Source organism: Carassius gibelio, chromosome B17, assembly GCF_023724105.1.
Source record: "Carassius gibelio isolate Cgi1373 ecotype wild population from Czech Republic chromosome B17, carGib1.2-hapl.c, whole genome shotgun sequence".
Lineage (NCBI taxonomy): Eukaryota > Metazoa > Chordata > Actinopteri > Cypriniformes > Cyprinidae > Carassius > Carassius gibelio.
The window spans coordinates 8,563,951-8,581,974 of NC_068412.1; the positions used below are offsets into that span (position 1 = coordinate 8,563,951).

An 18,024-nucleotide genomic window follows, 5' to 3' on the forward strand; every position below is an offset into this window, starting at 1 on the left:
TCCTGAAACATAGATTTTTACAAAACTCATCGGTCTAAAAAAGCGAGGTGTGCTCTGATTGGCCAGCTATCCAGTGTGTTTTGAATGGCCGAATGTCTCAAGCATGTAATGGTAATGTTACACTCCTTTACATACTACGCTGTCTCCCAGCGCTGCTTAAACATAAAACCATGTTTGCATTTGTGATCTGAGAAACAACAAACAACTGGCACTACTGCAAACTGATCAAAACACACATCTGAATCATCATTGGCAAATTATTTAAATATAATAAACATACAGGTTGTGAGTGAGAAGCGCCAGACTGTCCTTACAACGTTTGAATTGCCCAACTTCATAGAAATAGCCATTGTGCCACAGACGAACTGAAGGCTACTGGTTCAGGAAACAGTCCTCATCCTCCATAAAAAGCGTTGCACACATCTGAATATTTGGGTTGGACTGTTCTAGAACAATGTTGAAATTCAACTCAATTTCTAGTCCTGTCCTCTTTTGAAAGGCCAAACAAAGTAGTTTCGCTTTTACAACGACACACAGCAACACCATGACATGGCAGCGGCAGCAAGAGTGAGAACAAAAGGTGCCTTCTTTTTTTCCGTGAACATTTGGGCGACGTTATGCAAATTTCCCACATGGTGACGTAGAGATGTGGGGGCGTGTTAAACGAGGCAATTTAGGGGGGTGTGGATAAGACTTAATTTTTATAAAGAATATCTCTTTGGATTTGAGAATTTAGTCTTTGCAACTTTACAGATGGCCTTTATACACCAAGAGCTTGTAACACTGTGAAGGGAAAGAAAAATTTTTAATCGCATCATGAGTCCCTTTAAAGGAGGGCGTTGCCAAATGGGTTTCTTTTTTGGTTATTAAAATAAATGCATACATACATATAGTCTACGCACATAAAAGGGTATATTTTACACTGTCAAATTTATAATCGCAAATACCCAACTATAACTCAGAGGAGATTATTATTTTCATAATAAAAACATTTGTTGCTCAGTTGGTTTATTAATAAATTTTTATTTAATTATTTTTGGGGTGAAATTCATTCATTAATATGTGTTATTAAATATTCTTATTATTATCAGGAGTTAATTTTTTATTTTTCAGTTTAGTTGTGCCTCATCACAATTCATGTGTGTAAGAATCAGATGATCATTTCAAATGTTCAAAGCATGGTGAGTGTTCACAAGTCTATCTATCTAAGGGCGCTCTGCATTCTTGTGTCCAAAGCATTTTCCAATGAGCCACACACAATGAGACAGAACACACAGTGAATGAATAGAAAGAATAAATGATCTTTAAAAGTATTCAGCTTGCAAATTGATGTTTACTGTTCACATCCTATTAGCCTATGGTATTTCTAAATTAATGTTTTATGTATGAATTTTTTATTATTATTTTTTTTTTTTAATTCTATCATTTAAAAAAAATATATTATTTATTTATACACTTAATATTTGATTTATTTGTAAACCATTTAAATTGTCTATTTTGTATGCTGTTTGTCTATTTCGACATAACATACATTAAAACGATATCACAATACATAGAAACATAGACAGTAAATGAAAAGCCGTACTTTTATTATGAAAAGTAAACCGGAAATCACATATTTTGTCACGTCGAGAGGCTGGAATCAGGAAGTATACTTGTAATGTACTATTTTGATTGCGCTCCTCGCTGTTCAACTATCTAATTACAAGCTCAAAATGGGCCTTTTTGGGAAAACACAAGAGAAACCACCGAAGGACCTTGTACGTTAAGTGAAACGGGAGTTAGCGGTTTATATTAAATGTCCCATTGTAAATAATAGCAGGCCTATAAATAACTCGTTTGCCATACTTGTTGGTAACATGCTAGCGTTATATGACGTAATGTCACTTTAAACGAAACGCTTTAAAAAGTTTTGTTCTAATCCCGTGGTGTGCACGTGGGTGGTTTTGGAAATCCATAATGATTTTACACGCCTGTTGGTCAAATCCAGTCAGAACAGGCAGCTGTCCCTAACTTTCTTCATCTCTTTCCCCCAGATCAACGAGTGGTCTCTCAAAATCAGGAAAGAAATGAGGGTTATTGACAGACAGATTCGAGGTGAGGTCCTAATACACCAGTTTGACATGCAGTCTCTTGTAATTGCATTGCTCAGTTCGGTAACTGTATTTAACAGAAGTTCTGATTGTGTATATATATTAAATTTTTCCAAAGATATCCAACGAGAGGAGGAGAAAGTGAAGAGGTCGATCAAAGATGCTGCAAAGAAGGGACAGAAAGATGTCTGCATCATCCTTGCCAAAGAGATGATTCACTCAAAGAAAGCCATCAACAAGCTGTACGCCTCCAAAGCTCAGATGAACTCTGTGCTGCTCAGTATGAAAAATCAGCTGTGTGAGTTTACTTTGTATTTGGAGACCCAACAGATGACAAGGATTCATTAAATAGACAAAAAAATGCATGTGAAGTTTGAACACTCTTCACTGCCCAAGAACCGTTTTGATTCTTGAATTGAATTGGCTGCAATCAGAAGTACGTTTAAGGAAAAAAAGGAATCAACGTAATGAAAAGAACATAATTTTAAGTCTCTTTTGGACGTGTTATGCTTGGGGTATGTATAGCCACTCATTCATTCGTTCATTGGTTTCCCATCCCAGCTGTATTAAGAGTGGCTGGCGCCTTGCAGAAGAGCACAGAGGTCATGAAGGCCATGCACAGCCTGGTTAAAATCCCAGAGATTCAAGCCACCATGAGAGAACTCTCAAAAGAGATGATGAAGGTACATACATGAACACTTCTTCTAATATTCTGCACTGAAAAGTCATGATGAGCACATGTGACCTCTCTAACGTGGAGCCCTCACACTCCACAGGCTGGAATCATAGAGGAGATGCTGGAGGATACACTGGAAGGGATGGATGACGAGGAGGAAATGGAGGAAGCAGCAGAGGCTGAGGTGGACAAGATCCTCTTTGAGATTACAGCCGGTAAGAAACCACTTAACTATTAACCCACACTATCAAAAATGATTATAAGAGATGTAAATACAGTTGGGTTAAAGGAAGTAACCTCATTACATACAGTGGGAAACTAATAAATCCAATGGAAAATTTCAGGAAAATTTTACAGTAAAACACTGTTACATTTACACTTTTGGAAGTGAAAAAGTATTTGAAATTCCCTGAATTCACTGTGTGATGGTTCATTTTTGGTGGTTTTCACTAAAACTACTGTTTTTCTGATTATGTACATTCAGGGTTTTATGTAACTTCTTGTATAGTTAAATATTTAATGAATTATTTTAGTGTGAGGTGTCAGTGTTATGTATTTACGTCAGCTTCTGGAAAAGATACTTATTTTGATTCTTCTCGTGGCTTTATTATTACCACCTGCACTAATAACAAAATAAAAAAACTAGCCTATTTTCACCCAGAAATTGCTTGTAAATTACACAAAATATTACATTGAAAAGGCAGGTAGCACATTTATTAGACGTGAAAGTCTAATAAAACATAATCTAATAATAATTTAATTTACTTTTAGTACTTCAGTAAGTTGGTATATTAATATTATATCAGTTTAATGAAATATGTACAGTATATAAAGTTCATTTCATTTCAACTTAAAAAGTCTGTTTTTTTTTAACAAAGGCTATTTCATCTCACTTCCTACGGCTCAAAGCATTTCATCATTATGCACTCATGACACGAACCAAAGATGAAACTATTGCTTTTTTTTAATAACAGGTGCACTTGGGAAAGCTCCCAGCAAAGTCACAGATGCCCTGCCTGATCCAGTGCCAATTGGAGCCACGGCAGCCTCAGAAGAGGAAGAAGAAGAAGAAGAAGAAAACATCGAGGAGATGCAGTCCAGGCTAGCAGCGCTGAGGAGCTAAACACCTGTGTTTTTAACCCTTCAGCTCTATAGGCATAGACAACATATCTTTCTTCCTCTGTAGCTTTTCTTACCCATGAAGACACTTTGGCACATTAAATTCAGCACTAAATTCGGGCCTTCACATAAAATGAACAAAACTATATGGATAGTGGATATTAAAAATAAGATGAACTCTATATGACATATAATAAAGAACAGTGAAGTCAGATATTTAGTTGTTATGTGGTAGCAGGTGGATGATGACTTTTTACTTAAGCCCATTTTATTTCTAGATGTTCTGACTCCACTCATTTGAATCTGTGCCTATAGTTAAGCAGCTTGTCCATGAATCTATTGCAGTGCAGTTGTGTCACATCAGTGTTGATCGTTATCGTTTTGTCTGTGTTGTCGAATTTGCAGTTTTATCTCAAGCCTTATTTAAGCTGAGTGAATAGTTCTGTCCTATATCTGGTACAATGGTTTTTACTGAGTAGGTAAACAAACTCATGAAAGCCATTTCTTGTAAATCTTGTACAAATACATAAAAATATATCCGTTTGCATTGTTGTTTTGTAAGTAAAGTTGTCAGCAAGGTATAAAACAGGCTTTGGGAATAAAGGAACGGTTGTGCTCGATAACTGACTGGATTTACACACAAGGTGTTTCAGACTTCTATCGCATTTCTGTCTTTGTTTCTGCTACTTTTGGACATTTGTTATGGTTTAAATGCACATATGTATATATTTGTATGTTGCTTAGATGACTGAAATGCTTACATAACAGATGTTCCCCTGATGATGGAAATGGCTGACAATTTATATTATAGTTCCTTCTGTTATATTTTAAGTTGAATATCAGTGGAATATAATTGCTATAATAATTCTATTATGTCTACATATGAAACAGCTATTCTTATGTATTCTGACTTTAGTTTTGGCATGACCAATTTGGTATGGCATGACCAATTAATATCTGCTTATTTGGCATAAATTGGGCAGTCTGGAGTGACAAGTACATAGATTTTGTACAGATCCAGGCTCCGTATGTCGCTGAATGAACCAAACTGAATATTCTGCTTCATTTCAGATATTTGCTGTTGTAGAAAAACATTCACATCTGCACAAAACTGTGTTTTGTATAGTGGAAAAATATGTGGATGACACTAATAAAATTTTACAGGCAAAAGGAGTACAGTACATTTCACAACACTGCTGAAACCAATGGTTTAAATAGTTAGGATCTCTACAAGTCATAATTTAGTATAGCTTATGTTTTTTTTTCAGTAACTGTGTAATGATCTGCTGCTTCAGCAAGGTCTTTTGGGACTCTCTGAGGGTTATTTTACTTTCCTCAGTCTCTCTCCTTTTGACTTTGCTTTGTGAAGGAAACCTGATCTTTTTAAAGTCTTTTGACTGAATCTAGGTTACTTCTCTATAGAAGCTCTGTGTTTGTCTCAAAGACAGATGACTGAGCTTGAATTAGCCAGTTTAGAGTATTATAATCTTACGAGTACGACTCAAACAGTATGCTTTTCCAGCTTGTTGTCAGTAGATTATTAACAGTTTTGTACAGGTACAGTTTTGTTACTCAGACCTCACGAGCTTCCTTCCCAGGCAGCATTTTTAAGCGTCATGTGACATTATCGGTCTACGTTAACCGCGTTTGAGGCACATGCAAATACTGTCTGGTTAGGCAGCTCACTTGGTTACTAAACCATTCCAGTAACTTGTGGGTCGTGTGTTATTTTTGTCCGTTGTGTTTATTATTTTTGTCCGTCATCTATAACCCACATGTTGCGAGCAGAGCGCATGCGCCGACGCGTCCGTCAGTCTCGAGGAAACTCCTCCCTGTCGACAACACGCTCTCAGCAGCGCAATGGTCTCCTGGATCATTTCTAGGCTTGTGGTGTAAGTCTTTATTCTGTTCTTTTAAAGCATTTTCATAGGGTTGCATGAAAATTCAGTGTGTAATGTTTATATGTTATTTTCCCGCTTGTTTAATGCAAAACCTCAAGGGTTTCTAGGGCACCTCTTAATTCTAGTCAGAATGAAATCACATATGTTTATATATCAGGTCTGAATTGTCCTGGTTAGTGTTTTGATTATTATGGTTACATGTTGAATGGCTATTACAAAGGTTACCTTAGGTTACTTTAGCCTTGCGCGCTAATGGATATTGATGGATCTCCAAAATAAGAATCTGACACCAAGTGGCACGGTCAATTATGCAGGAGATGGCTTAGCTTTTGAAGCATTTCATTTTATGTAACACTTTTATTTGCAGAATTCTGAATATAATGGAAATGCACAATGTAGGGTGTTAATATGGAGTCATTGTTCGGAGTCGTACATACAGTAGAGCAGGTCTTTGATGTGTCTTAAAAACAAAGAGGATCTGATGGTCTCCAATGAGTTTTCCAGTATTAGGTTTATTTTTCATAGTCGCAATTTTATTTAATTGACAAGCGCTTTTTGATGTAGCCTAAATGTATTTTAATTTTGTTATGGCTTCTGTCAGTCCTCTTTGCTGTGCGTGCAAAATCTCTAAATAGCCGTTCAATTCTTTTTTTGATCACAATATCCGATGACATTGCACATTTGCCAACACTTGTGCTGTAAACCAGCTGTGTGAAGAGTCTAAAAATACACAACAAACCGGTGTTTTTTCTTGGCGTGCCCTAGATAGTGTGCAGTAGGGATGGGCATGATTAATCGACGATCGATAATTGATCGTTAAGATTTTCCTCGATCATGTTAATTTGTTATCGATTAATCTAAAGCATTTTTTTTTTATCTAATGCAGGTTGCGTTGCGTAGTGCGAGTCTTGAAGCAATTACATGAATTTCACTGTGTGGCAGCAATTAAATATTTTACCACCAGGGTGCAATATTTGACACCCTACTCGGTTATCTGTGATCTTCCGTTTTGATTTCAAAGAGTAATCATGAAGATGTCACGGCTAAGTGTGGCGTGGGACCATTTTGATTTTAAAAGCGAACTAGTTAACTGCAAACATTGCGATGGGGTGTTTAAGTACAACTCGGCCACGACTCAAATGATGTACCTGTGCATCCCGGCAACGTCAGTTCCCTCAGAGTGGGTGTTTTCGGCGGCTGGACTGACGGTCACCATGGTTGCGGTCGCGTCTGACACCAGATCATATCAACATGCTTATACGGTATTTCTCAACAAAAATCCGTAGACTCGTGCAGACGTTGTATGCTAGTTACTAAAGTTAGTTATTTTTCATGAGGCTTTAAGTAGCATAATTTGTTACGTTAGCGTAATTGTTAGGAAGGCTAATATCTGGCATTTTCTTCTGGCTTGGATGGTTTTGAGTTAAACAAAATCTGTCAGATCTAAGTATTATAATGTTTTTTTTTTATGTTATTGTTTAACATGATTCTTTTATCATTATTATTGTTTTGGAACAAATGAGGTCTCTGTTTAAGAACGCCTGCTAGCAGCTGCAGGTTCCTCTGCTTTAGAGCACTGCACGCGCATATATGTTCGGTTTGCCTGAACGTAGTTTAACTGTCTGCCACAAGTTGATCTTGTAATAAAGGTCTCACCGAGGAAAAACACGTTGTATTTTTGTATTCATTGCATTTTTTAATTATAAAAATTAAATAATTAATTATATTATAAAAAAATTAATGATTAATCGATAGTCGATCGTTAATTCTCCCGACGATCGACTAAGAAAATTTAATCGAATGCCCATCCCTAGTGTGCAGTGGGCTCTGTTTAGTAGGAAATGTTTTGTTTTGTGCTGTGGTGGCTCTGGATTGGGTTTGTGGGTCGGTCATTTGATCGGGTCGGAGGGAGCTGTTGCTGGGCTGGAAGAAGAAAGAGGGGACACTTGAACTGAAATGCCTTAACACAGGTGCAGGGCACTTCTTTTGGTTATCCAGCACTTTCCAATCACCCATTTAACCCGTAGAGCCGTGCTAACGGTATATTCGTTCCGTCCCATTTGCTTCTGATGTTTTCTTTGCGCCCTTGACCAGCTTTCACTTGTCAGGTCTATTTTTATCAAGTATGCAGAATGTAAACCTGGAGCATAAACGGGGTCGTGCAGATATGTCGCCTGTTTACGTGCGACACTGGCGTTACAACAGGCAAGAAGTGAGAAAAATGATATTCTGGGCTGATTAAATCAGACTCCAGGCCTACTAAAGGACCCTTATCTCAAATTTCAATAATGGAAAGGGAGTGGAGCGGTTTCCTTTCAGGGAAGTGGAGGGCCTCGATGGGAATTATTAGTGGACATTGTTATGCCATATTGTAATACTGAAATAATGTATAATCTGTCTGTAATTTCTGTGACAAACAAACCCTAACCTTAATTGTTTTCTGAAGAGATTTGTGTATGCACAGATGGGGTGACAAAAAGCATTTTCTGTATTTTTTGTATAATTATTATTTTTTTAATTAAGTGTATTACTGAAAGTCTGTAACCCATGATATTGGCCAGGAAAAAAATCTAATCAGTTAAATGGCGAAAATGAAATGAAATTAATTATATAGCCGGGCATATGGGGTATACGCTATTTGGGGTAAATTGTCACAGAAGGAACTTGCTGTTTATTTACACTAATCTTAACAAAATACATTTGATATTTCAAATGACAATAAAATATTAAGTAATCAATAAATAAAATTTGACAAAACGACTTTATAAGCAATTCTACTTTGTTGTCTATTCTATTTATTATTAAATAACTGTGAAATGTAATAATTAATTTAAAAACAAATAGGCAACATACTGTTATGTGGCCAACAGAAATTAATTAATAATTAATGAAATAAAATTATATATTTTAAATACAACATATAAAACTGAAAAAAAAAAATACACTTGACCTATTTCAATTGTTTCTGTTTGTTTATCTTAAGTATGATTGTTGCATTTCTTACAGGCTCATATTTGGTACCCTTTACCCGGCATACTCCTCTTATAAAGCTGTTAAATCAAAAGATGTGAGAGAATATGTAAGTACAGCTCTGATATATTTCCATCAGTTGAGCTCATTAATCTTATTGTTCATTTGCCTACTGATTCTGTTTCAAACAGGTGAAATGGATGATGTACTGGATAATATTTGCACTTTTTACTACAGTTGAAGTGATTACGGATATATTTTTGTGCTGGTGAGTACAATGTGCCATTGCTTTCATCATATCCTTTTGTCAGGAATTACTCATATTTTTATTCTGCTGATGCATGTGGGCTGTAACCAGCATGACATATGAGTGTATGATTGTCTTTTATTGTTCTTGAAGGCTCCCATTCTACTATGAACTCAAAATCGCCTTTGTGGTGTGGTTACTTTCCCCATACACAAAGGGATCCAGTGTGCTATATAGAAAATTTGTCCACCCTACACTATCCTCCAAGGAGAAGGTAGGGTATTTGATGTGATTTTTTCCTTTTGATGTGAGGATCTATTTATTTTTATCCAGTCTAGGCTGAATAAATATTAAAAGAGAGCTTTCACTAATGCAAAGCACATATTCTAATATTTGAAATGTAAAATATCATTCTTAACAGCTGTGAATATTTCTCAGTTTACCAGTCTTTTATAATGCTAAGAAACTGAATAGTTGGAGTTGAGGAGGAAGAACTTTTGACTCCTTTTCCTGTAACCTGTTTGAGTTGATTTTCCTGGTTGACCGAGGATGAGCGGTGTTAAGGAAATGGTACTGTTATTTTCCACAGTCTTTCCTCTGCTTTTTATTCTTAGGGCAGGAAATTCGTCAGGAGTACACTCTAAGGGCAAATGGATATGACAAACACAAAACACTGATAACAGTGAAAAAGAAAACTCATAACATTTACATTAAGTCATTTATCAGACGCTTTTATCTGAAGCCACTTACAAATGAGGACAATGGAAGCAATCAAAACCAACTTAAGAGCAATGATTAATAAAAAGGTTTTTAAAAAAATGACGCTGATCTGAAAGTGTACAACAGGTTGAAACTGTAAAATTCTTCATACAGCTGCTGTGAAATGTTCTTTATGACTCTTTCTTAGGACATCGATGAATACCTCTGCCAAGCAAAAGATAAAAGCTACGACACCCTGATGCATTTTGGAAGGAAAGGTCTGAATGTGGCGGCAACAGCTGCAGTAATGGCTGCCACTAAGGTAGTAATTAATACTGTTAGAAGAAATGGCACTTTCCACGTAAATGGTACAAAGGCTGTCACTCTGTTACCAAAATCTGTTACCAAAATTACCAAAATCTGATAGCAAAATTACCAGAATCTATTACCAAAATTACCAAAATGTGTTACCAAAATTACCAGAATCTCTTACCAAAATTAACTAAATCTTTTACCAAAATTACCTAAATCTGCTACCAAGATTATCAGAATCTGTTACCAAATTGACCAGAATCTGTTACCAAGATTGCCAGAATCTGTTACCAAAATGACCAGAATCTATTATCAAAATTACCAGAATCTGTTACCAAAATGACCAGAATCTGTTACCAAAATAACCAAAATGTGTTACCAAAATTACCAGAATCTCTTACCAAAATTAACTAAATCTTTTACCAAAATTACCTAAATCTGCTACCAAGATTACCAGAATCTGTTACCAACATGACCAGAATCTGTTACCAAGATTTCCAGAATCTGTTACCAAAATTACCTAAATCTGTTTCCAAAATAACCTAAATCTGCTACCAAGATTATCAGAATCTGTTACCAAAATGACCAGAATCTGTTACCAAAATAACCAAAATGTGTTACCAAAATTACCAGAATCTCTTACCAAAATTAACTAAATCTTTTACCAAAATTACCTAAATCTGCTACCAAGATTACCAGAATCTGTTACCAACATGACCAGAATCTGTTACCAAGATTTCCAGAATCTGTTACCAAAATTACCTTAAATCTGTTTCCAAAATAACCTAAATGTGTTACCAAAATTACCAGAATCTCTTACCAAAATTAACTAAATCTTTTACCAAAATTACCTAAATCTGCTACCAAGATTATCAGAATCTGTTACCAAAATGACCAGAATCTCTTACCAAAATTAACTAAATCTTTTATGAAAATTAACTAAATCTGCTACCAAGATTATCAGAATCTTTTACCAAAGTTACCTAAATATGTTACCAATATTACCAGAATCTGTTAACAAAATAAATAAAATCTGTTACCAAAATGACCAGAATCTGTTACAAAAATTACCAGAATCTGTTACCAAGATTACCAGAGTCTGTTACCAAGATTATGAGAGTCTGTTACCAAGATTATCAGAGTCTGTTACAAAAATTGCCAGAATTTATTACCAAAATCTGGGGAACATGGGATTTATTGCTTAAAGGTATCAGTTTGAAATATGACTTTTGGGTGTAGTTTACATATCCCATATTGAATGTTTGTTAGTTTGTTTTAGATAATATTTGTTTCTTTTGAAGTGAATATATACTATATTTATGCCTTATTATAATTTAAGCAAATGGCATAAACAAAACATGCTTCCACATCTTCCGGCAATTTTTTTATAAACAAAACAGATTGTTGATGATAGCCTAAAACACAGCATGACAGTATTTAGACCATCTGAAGGAGTTCCAGCTGACTCTCCATGTTCTTGATCCAGGGCCAAGGTGTCCTCTCCGAGCGTCTCCGTAGCTTCAGCATGCAGGACCTGTCATCTTTCCAGGCAGAGGGCCAGGCAAAGAATACAAGTTCTGTAACTACTCAATCTGCAGCCGCGCAGCACAGAACACGCACCATGATGCGCAGCAAATCAGAGACGGGTTACAGCAAGGGTAAGCAAAGCCAAGCCGAATGATCAGTGCTGGATTTCTCCAAACCCTTAGAAGAAGATCCTACCATCAGCTACTATCAGATTTCTGCTAATCCTGTTTGGTTTAGCGGCTTCTCTCAATCATCCTTTACATGTAATTAATTCTTAACTTGAGTGTTGCAGCCCTGCCAATTTCCCGGGTAAATCTTTGATTAAGAAATAGTTTATTATTCTCTAGTCTTTACATATTGCGTATTACTGTTATTCAATGAAAGGATCATAGAGAATTGTGTATTTTGTGTATTTCGTGTATTTCGCTTAACATATAGTTCACCCGAAAAAAGACAATTAATGTTGTTTTAAACCTATATGAGTTTCTTTCTTCCGTGGAGCACACACACAAAAATGTTTTGGCAGAATGTTCCTGCTGCTCCTTTCCATACAATTCAAGTGCATGACAACTGGTTGCTCAAAAATGCTTCAAAATGTTGTAGAAAAAGATCCAAAAAGTAGTGTGTCTGTAACATTCCAAGCGCTCTGTAGCCATGCAGTGGTTTAAGGAACAGAATGAAATTGTCACACCCACTCTAGCTTGCAAATCTCATTTACGTCTGCACACATTTACATATATGGTAAATCAGGGCAAATTGCACCATCATAGATGTTAAACCTGTTTTTATTCTGTGTCTATGTGTGTGTTTGTCTGAACCGGCCTTTGCTATTCCAGTTACACATGTGAAAACACACTTTAGGAATGAAAAAGTGTATCAGATTCTCATTGTTTCCCCTGCACCAATCATTTTTAGCAGCATCGTCCTTCACACAATGTCAAAAACTAAACATTTACTGTCGTTCAGCTTTACATGATTTTGGAGTCTTCCATAATGACGTCTAGCCTGTAATGGATAACACATAAAAACACTTGGCTCATCATTAAAATATATTCAGAGTAGAGAGTCTAAGTGCAGTTGGAGTCACAATTTGTTTTGATGTGCTGTTGTAACGGAACAGGGCATGATTTTGACATGACCGAATATGAGATGTTGAACTTGGAGCAATATGCCCCCATTGAGCCTCCTGGTCCGCTGACACCCACACCTACCCCGGCCCCATCCCAGCCCACTCTGCCCCAGCCTGAGCCCACGACTCCTGAGGCCTTCCAGGATAAACCCACATCCCAAACCGTAGCCTCAGAAGAGCCTGAGGAGAAGGAGGACTTTGCCTCATCTGCTTCAGTCCAATTCAGATTTAAGAGGCGTGCCCCTGAGGTACCCCTGTTTTCTGATGGTTCGCTGTTGACTTGCCTGGCTGCGGTGAGCTAACTGTTAGCTTGTTGTGACTAACACGCTTAAACAACTAACCAGTGCTGCTGTTTACCAGTAAAAGTCAGCTGAGTGAGACAGACACTCTCACCTCGGGTCACGACTAGGATTCGGTTACGGTGAGTCATAGGAGAGACGTGGCTGTCTAAAATGGCAGCGAAAGATGATTCAAGACTCTTTGATGGATGAGAGACATTGTTACACAGTGTATGTGTTTATAAGATAAATATAAGTCTTATTCTCTCAAAAGGTCAGGTTTGAAAATGCTAGCTACTTAGCTGACAGATTTTTGCTATTGAATAACCTTTTGTTATTGTCTCTTATACTGCTGATAAAAGGTTCTTTATAGTGGAAAAGGTTATTTGGATTACTAAAATATCACTCTAAGAATAAAATAAAATACATTCACTGAGAGGAACTGAAATGTTACAGCATCACTGTGAAAAAACCCTTTTGGTTTTTAAGAGTGTTTAAGAGAGTAATGTTTGATATATAAACCTTAAATTTTTTATAAGATCTTACTGTTTAAAACTTTTTAAATTATTGCACTTTCACACAAGTACAAATCAAGAGAATCTCAACTTGCAGATTTAGTCACAACAAACTGTGTTAAAGAAAACAGACTGTATTATACTATAATTTTAGCAGACTATCTAGTGCATGTGCATATGGTTGCCAGGTTGGGAGGTTTAAATAAACCACTGGGTGGAAGATTTATTGATTTTAAAGAAAAACTTGTTTCAGGAAAAATTAATATACAGTATTCTTCATAATGCATATGATTATGCCTTATAAACAGAGAGAGGCAAGATTAAATCAGGATTAAATTCATTATCTCTATAAATGTCACAAACATTGTTGTATAAAGTGCTGTAGAAATAGCGACTTGACTTGACCACCCCCTTGCAGTGGACCATATTTTGTTGTGGTGGTGGTTCTGTGACTTCTCCAGAAGCTGTCAGCTGACCAGGAATTAAATGGGAATGGATTTCATTTGTTAATGTTTGTCAGAGTAGCCCTGCCCTGTAAAGAACTGAGTTTGCTGTTTACAAGATTTGTCTGATGTGAACCATGTCCTGAACAAAACAAAAACTCAGTGCACCTAAGATTAAGATTTGTTGACTTGCAGAATGTTGGGAGAGCTACACAGGCATCTCTCAAGGTCATGATGTTCATCACTTCACTGTAATTGTCTATAAATGGAGACAGCTCAGCACTGTTGTGACTCTTAAGAGTGAATGTCCTGTAACAATGACTGCAAGAATGCCATAATGTCACACTTTAATTCATTTCAACATTCCTGTAGTTAAGATCATGCTGCTGCCTTTTACAGATGTGTGGAAGGACAAGAGTAGCATCTAAAAATACTCACTACGATAAAAAAATACTTCTCTTGTGTGTGTAGGAACTCTTACAGGATACACAGTTCTAACTTTCTTTCTTGTAATTGTGATTTTATATCTGTAAATTTAGACGACTACTTGTATTTGTGATTTTATGTCTCATTATAGTGTTTATTTTTCACAATGCTTTCACAAACGTTTTTCATATAATTTCTTACAATGACTATATTCTGTAAGTACTTGTAATTGTGAATATATTTTGTAATTGCAGTTTTATATCTCACAACTGTGAATTTGTTTCACAATCTTTCTTGGACATTTCAACTTTAATTCTTGTAATTTTGATTACATCCTACAATTTCTACTTTATTTCTTGTACTTGTGACATTTGTTATATAATTTCATCTTTCTTGTAATGTCAACTTTAATTCTTGTAATTGTGACTGTAACCCACAATTTTGATCTTATTTCTTGTAATTGCGACTTTTTTATATAACTACAACATCTTTCTTGTAATTTCAACTTTACATTTTTGTAATTGTGCCCATATCCCACAATTTTGATCTTATTTCTTGTAATTGCAACTTTTGTCTCGCAGTTCTTAATTTCATAATCAGTCAATTTTGGCTGTATATATCACAATCACTTTATTTAGATTTTAATAATCTATAAATAAACTTCTCAATTACATAACTCGTTTTACTTAGATAGATACCATGTCTACACTGGCCTGGACTGTTGTTGCATCAAAACAGTTTGAGGCTGTCTACACTAAACACGTCAAAGCAAAATTCCCAAATGCATTTTGTCCTGTCGGCTTTAGTAGCTCGGGTGTGTGGAGTACGTCAGAAATAAAACAGGGCATTAATTTACTCTCTGTGTCGCATCCAATGTGGAGACTGTCATTGATTATAATGGGTTTACTTTGATTTCGCCGCATCGCTTGTGTGTTATGTAGATAATATGCGAGAAATAGGCTTCCACAGATGTTTAACTTTGTATTGATGTGTTTTTCTTTTTTGCTTTGTTTTGTGTGTACATAATTTTATTCTCACATGAACCAAAGCTAATAGACCAGTTTAATTAACCCTTGAGCATACCTCACACACAACCAACCTAACAGACTAAAAGCTGGGCTTTGTACACCGAGCATGTTAAGTCATGTATTCTCAAAAATCATGTTAGTCTTTCCTTAGACTGACACATCACAGAAATACACATGTCCTTGCTCACATTGACCTGATCATGTGATCATGTTTATTTGTGAACAGTAAACATGAAGGGTGCATCGCTCTCTGACTTGACCTCCTGGTTCACTGATTGACTCATTCATTTATATTTGTTCTCACATGCATCTTCTTTCTCTCTCAGCCTCCTCCTAGAATCCTAAGACCCGTCACCAGATCCAGATCAAAGACCGCCCTCTCTTCGGACACTGAAGCCATGTGACTGTGCATATGCTCCGAGAGCACTTTAGCTGTCTTACCTGCAACACAAGGAGACGCAACAAGAGAAGGCAGAGAGAGAGAGTGCAGCTAAAATGTTGAAATATTCAAAAGCAGCCTTGCTCTGTAATGAGGTAACCAAAGCGATGCGCAACCTTTCGCTTCTGATCTTTGACACTCAAAGGGGCGGGAATTCATTTAGGTAACACGTTCATGTGCTTACTGCTGCTCTGAGATTCTTTTGGGGTTATTAAACTTGTTTTGTATATATTTGTGTCATGTTTGAGTGTAAACTGTTTGATTTCTTTGTATGATTTTGGGAGAAACAAACACATGCATGTCCCTCTGGTCACTCAACCATAATCATTGCACATAATACTTACTGTCTATGAGCATACTTTATTTTTAGGGGGACTACACTAATTTTGGGTCACCCAAAGCACCCTTAACTACTACTGAGTAGCAAGGTGTTTCCGAATCAGCCTTTCTTAGAACAGTAGTTCTTAGTAAAAAAGTACTGCACTAATGTGGTAGGTGTGTTTGACTGCATTTATTTCATCATTTATGTATCAACAAATGCAAAGGATCATCTGTACAGAGGGAGTTTTTAATGAAAGGTATTACCCACAATACCTGACGTGATTTAAAATAGATGGACAAAGTGCAATGGATTTTACACTTCTTTGAAACGTTCAATAGTTCAGCTATAAACTTAAAATATTGTGCTGTAACTTCAAATATATATAACGTTCATCAATATCCATCGTGTTAAAAATGCACTAGAAACTTTCCTAGATATTTGCTTATGGACATTCTTACTTTACTTGATGAATTATTAGGCATGTAAAGTATTTGTATCATTTCAAAACTCTGCACTGATTGATCAACAAGACTATTTTCTGGTATTTTCTAGCTGGCTTCTTAAACGTCTTCAGTTGCTTGATGTTGCATGTATTCACATTGACAGTCTGAATGTGTCTCACATTTTTGGCCTCCACTTTCTGAACGTGTTCAGTATTAAAGTACCTTATGAGAGATGAGCACTCATTAGTTGTAATTTGGTACAACACAAAGCGGGTCTTTTAATCAGTGTAGTCGTTTTACTTTCGTAGCAGTTAAACAACTATAGTAGTCATACGAGGAGAAACAAGTGTAAAACTCAAGTTTGCGGTTGTATCATTCCTGTGTTGCAGTAACTATCCAAACACACACTGTAGCTGAATCTTAGAACATCCTACATTTAAAAAGCTTTTCACAGTGTGTTTTATACTGTGAAAATGATGACAATCCTAATCTCATAAACACGCTTTGTCAAATGACAGATTTTATGTGTTTGAGATCTTGTAGCTGTTCGAAAGGTTACATCAAACTTCACTGACAAAAATATCTGGCTCAGGAACTGTTTTCGTCATTTTAGCACAATTTCATTTAGACTTGTGTTTATATTATCTACAAGTCATTGGAATAGTGATAATCTGTTTGGCTTTGTGTTTCCAGTATTTACAGTGAGATAAAACACAGCATTATCTCTATGTGAATTGGTATGACGTCGTAGTTCTCGGTATGGAACCATCTTTGGCTTTCTACAGCATATAAAAACATCTGACTGATGCTTCTTTTAATATTCAGGTCATTAAAGGCACAAGCTTTGAGATCTCATACCATGTGAAAAGCAGTTTAGCTGTGCATTTAGGTGTTCTGTCATTCAGCTATTTATGAATTTAACCCATTTTAATATCAACAAAATGGTGTGAATTATGAATCTCGTGGACTACCATCTGGATTGTCCATTTTTGAATATGAAAGTGAGACATACATATGCATGCTTAATCATATCGGGTGTTTTTAAATTCAGGGACTTAAGTAGAGGCTGCGCCTTTAAAGACTAGAAAAGTCCTGGCTAGCTGTTAAATCCTTCTGAAACTGAGCTGTCATGTGTTTTTGAGTTGTGTGTGCCAGTTTGTTCAGATTAGAAGAGTCAAAATGTCTTTTCACTATCCTCTAAAAACATAACGGCTTGCAATATCTCCATAAAAAAAAGAAAAATTCCATATTTCACAGCTGTCTTGTCTGGCAGGCCAGAATATACTGTATCTCATTGTTCAAAGTCCTTTACTGAATAAATCTTGAGTGACAAAGACAGAAGTTGATGTTAAAGAGTGAAATGATCGCTGTTTAACAGTGTTTTGGCATTCAGCAATTAAAAGGTGAATGTGAAACAAGTCTTGTGAGTTATTTAATCTCCAAATTACAACATGAAC

At 36.1% G+C, this 18,024-nt stretch overlaps 2 protein-coding genes across 3 annotated transcripts; both read left to right on the forward strand.

Annotated features, from left to right (window-relative positions):
* Positions 1-1,610: 1,610 nt before the first annotated feature.
* Positions 1,611-5,058, forward strand: chmp3 (charged multivesicular body protein 3). Its single transcript, XM_052580624.1, has 6 exons — positions 1,611-1,760; positions 2,037-2,097; positions 2,212-2,391; positions 2,655-2,776; positions 2,870-2,984; positions 3,744-5,058. The coding sequence occupies exons 1-6, from the start codon at positions 1,716-1,718 to the stop codon at positions 3,890-3,892; spliced, it is 672 nt and encodes a 223-aa protein (XP_052436584.1). The 5' UTR covers positions 1,611-1,715; the 3' UTR covers positions 3,893-5,058.
* A 387-nt stretch (positions 5,059-5,445) lies between these two features.
* Positions 5,446-17,809, forward strand: LOC127976292 (receptor expression-enhancing protein 1-like). 2 transcript variants are annotated; one of them, XM_052580622.1, is made up of 8 exons: positions 5,446-5,780; positions 8,796-8,868; positions 8,951-9,027; positions 9,160-9,280; positions 9,914-10,027; positions 11,504-11,675; positions 12,665-12,921; positions 15,690-17,809. In XM_052580622.1, exons 1-8 carry the CDS (start codon positions 5,749-5,751, stop codon positions 15,765-15,767), a joined length of 924 nt encoding a protein of 307 aa, XP_052436582.1. In that variant the 5' UTR covers positions 5,446-5,748; the 3' UTR covers positions 15,768-17,809. The 2 variants fall into 2 exon arrangements, with proteins under 2 accessions (XP_052436582.1, XP_052436583.1); XM_052580623.1 differs by lacking the exon at positions 5,446-5,780 and adding an exon at positions 7,630-7,759.
* The last annotated feature ends 215 nt before the right edge of the window (positions 17,810-18,024 follow it).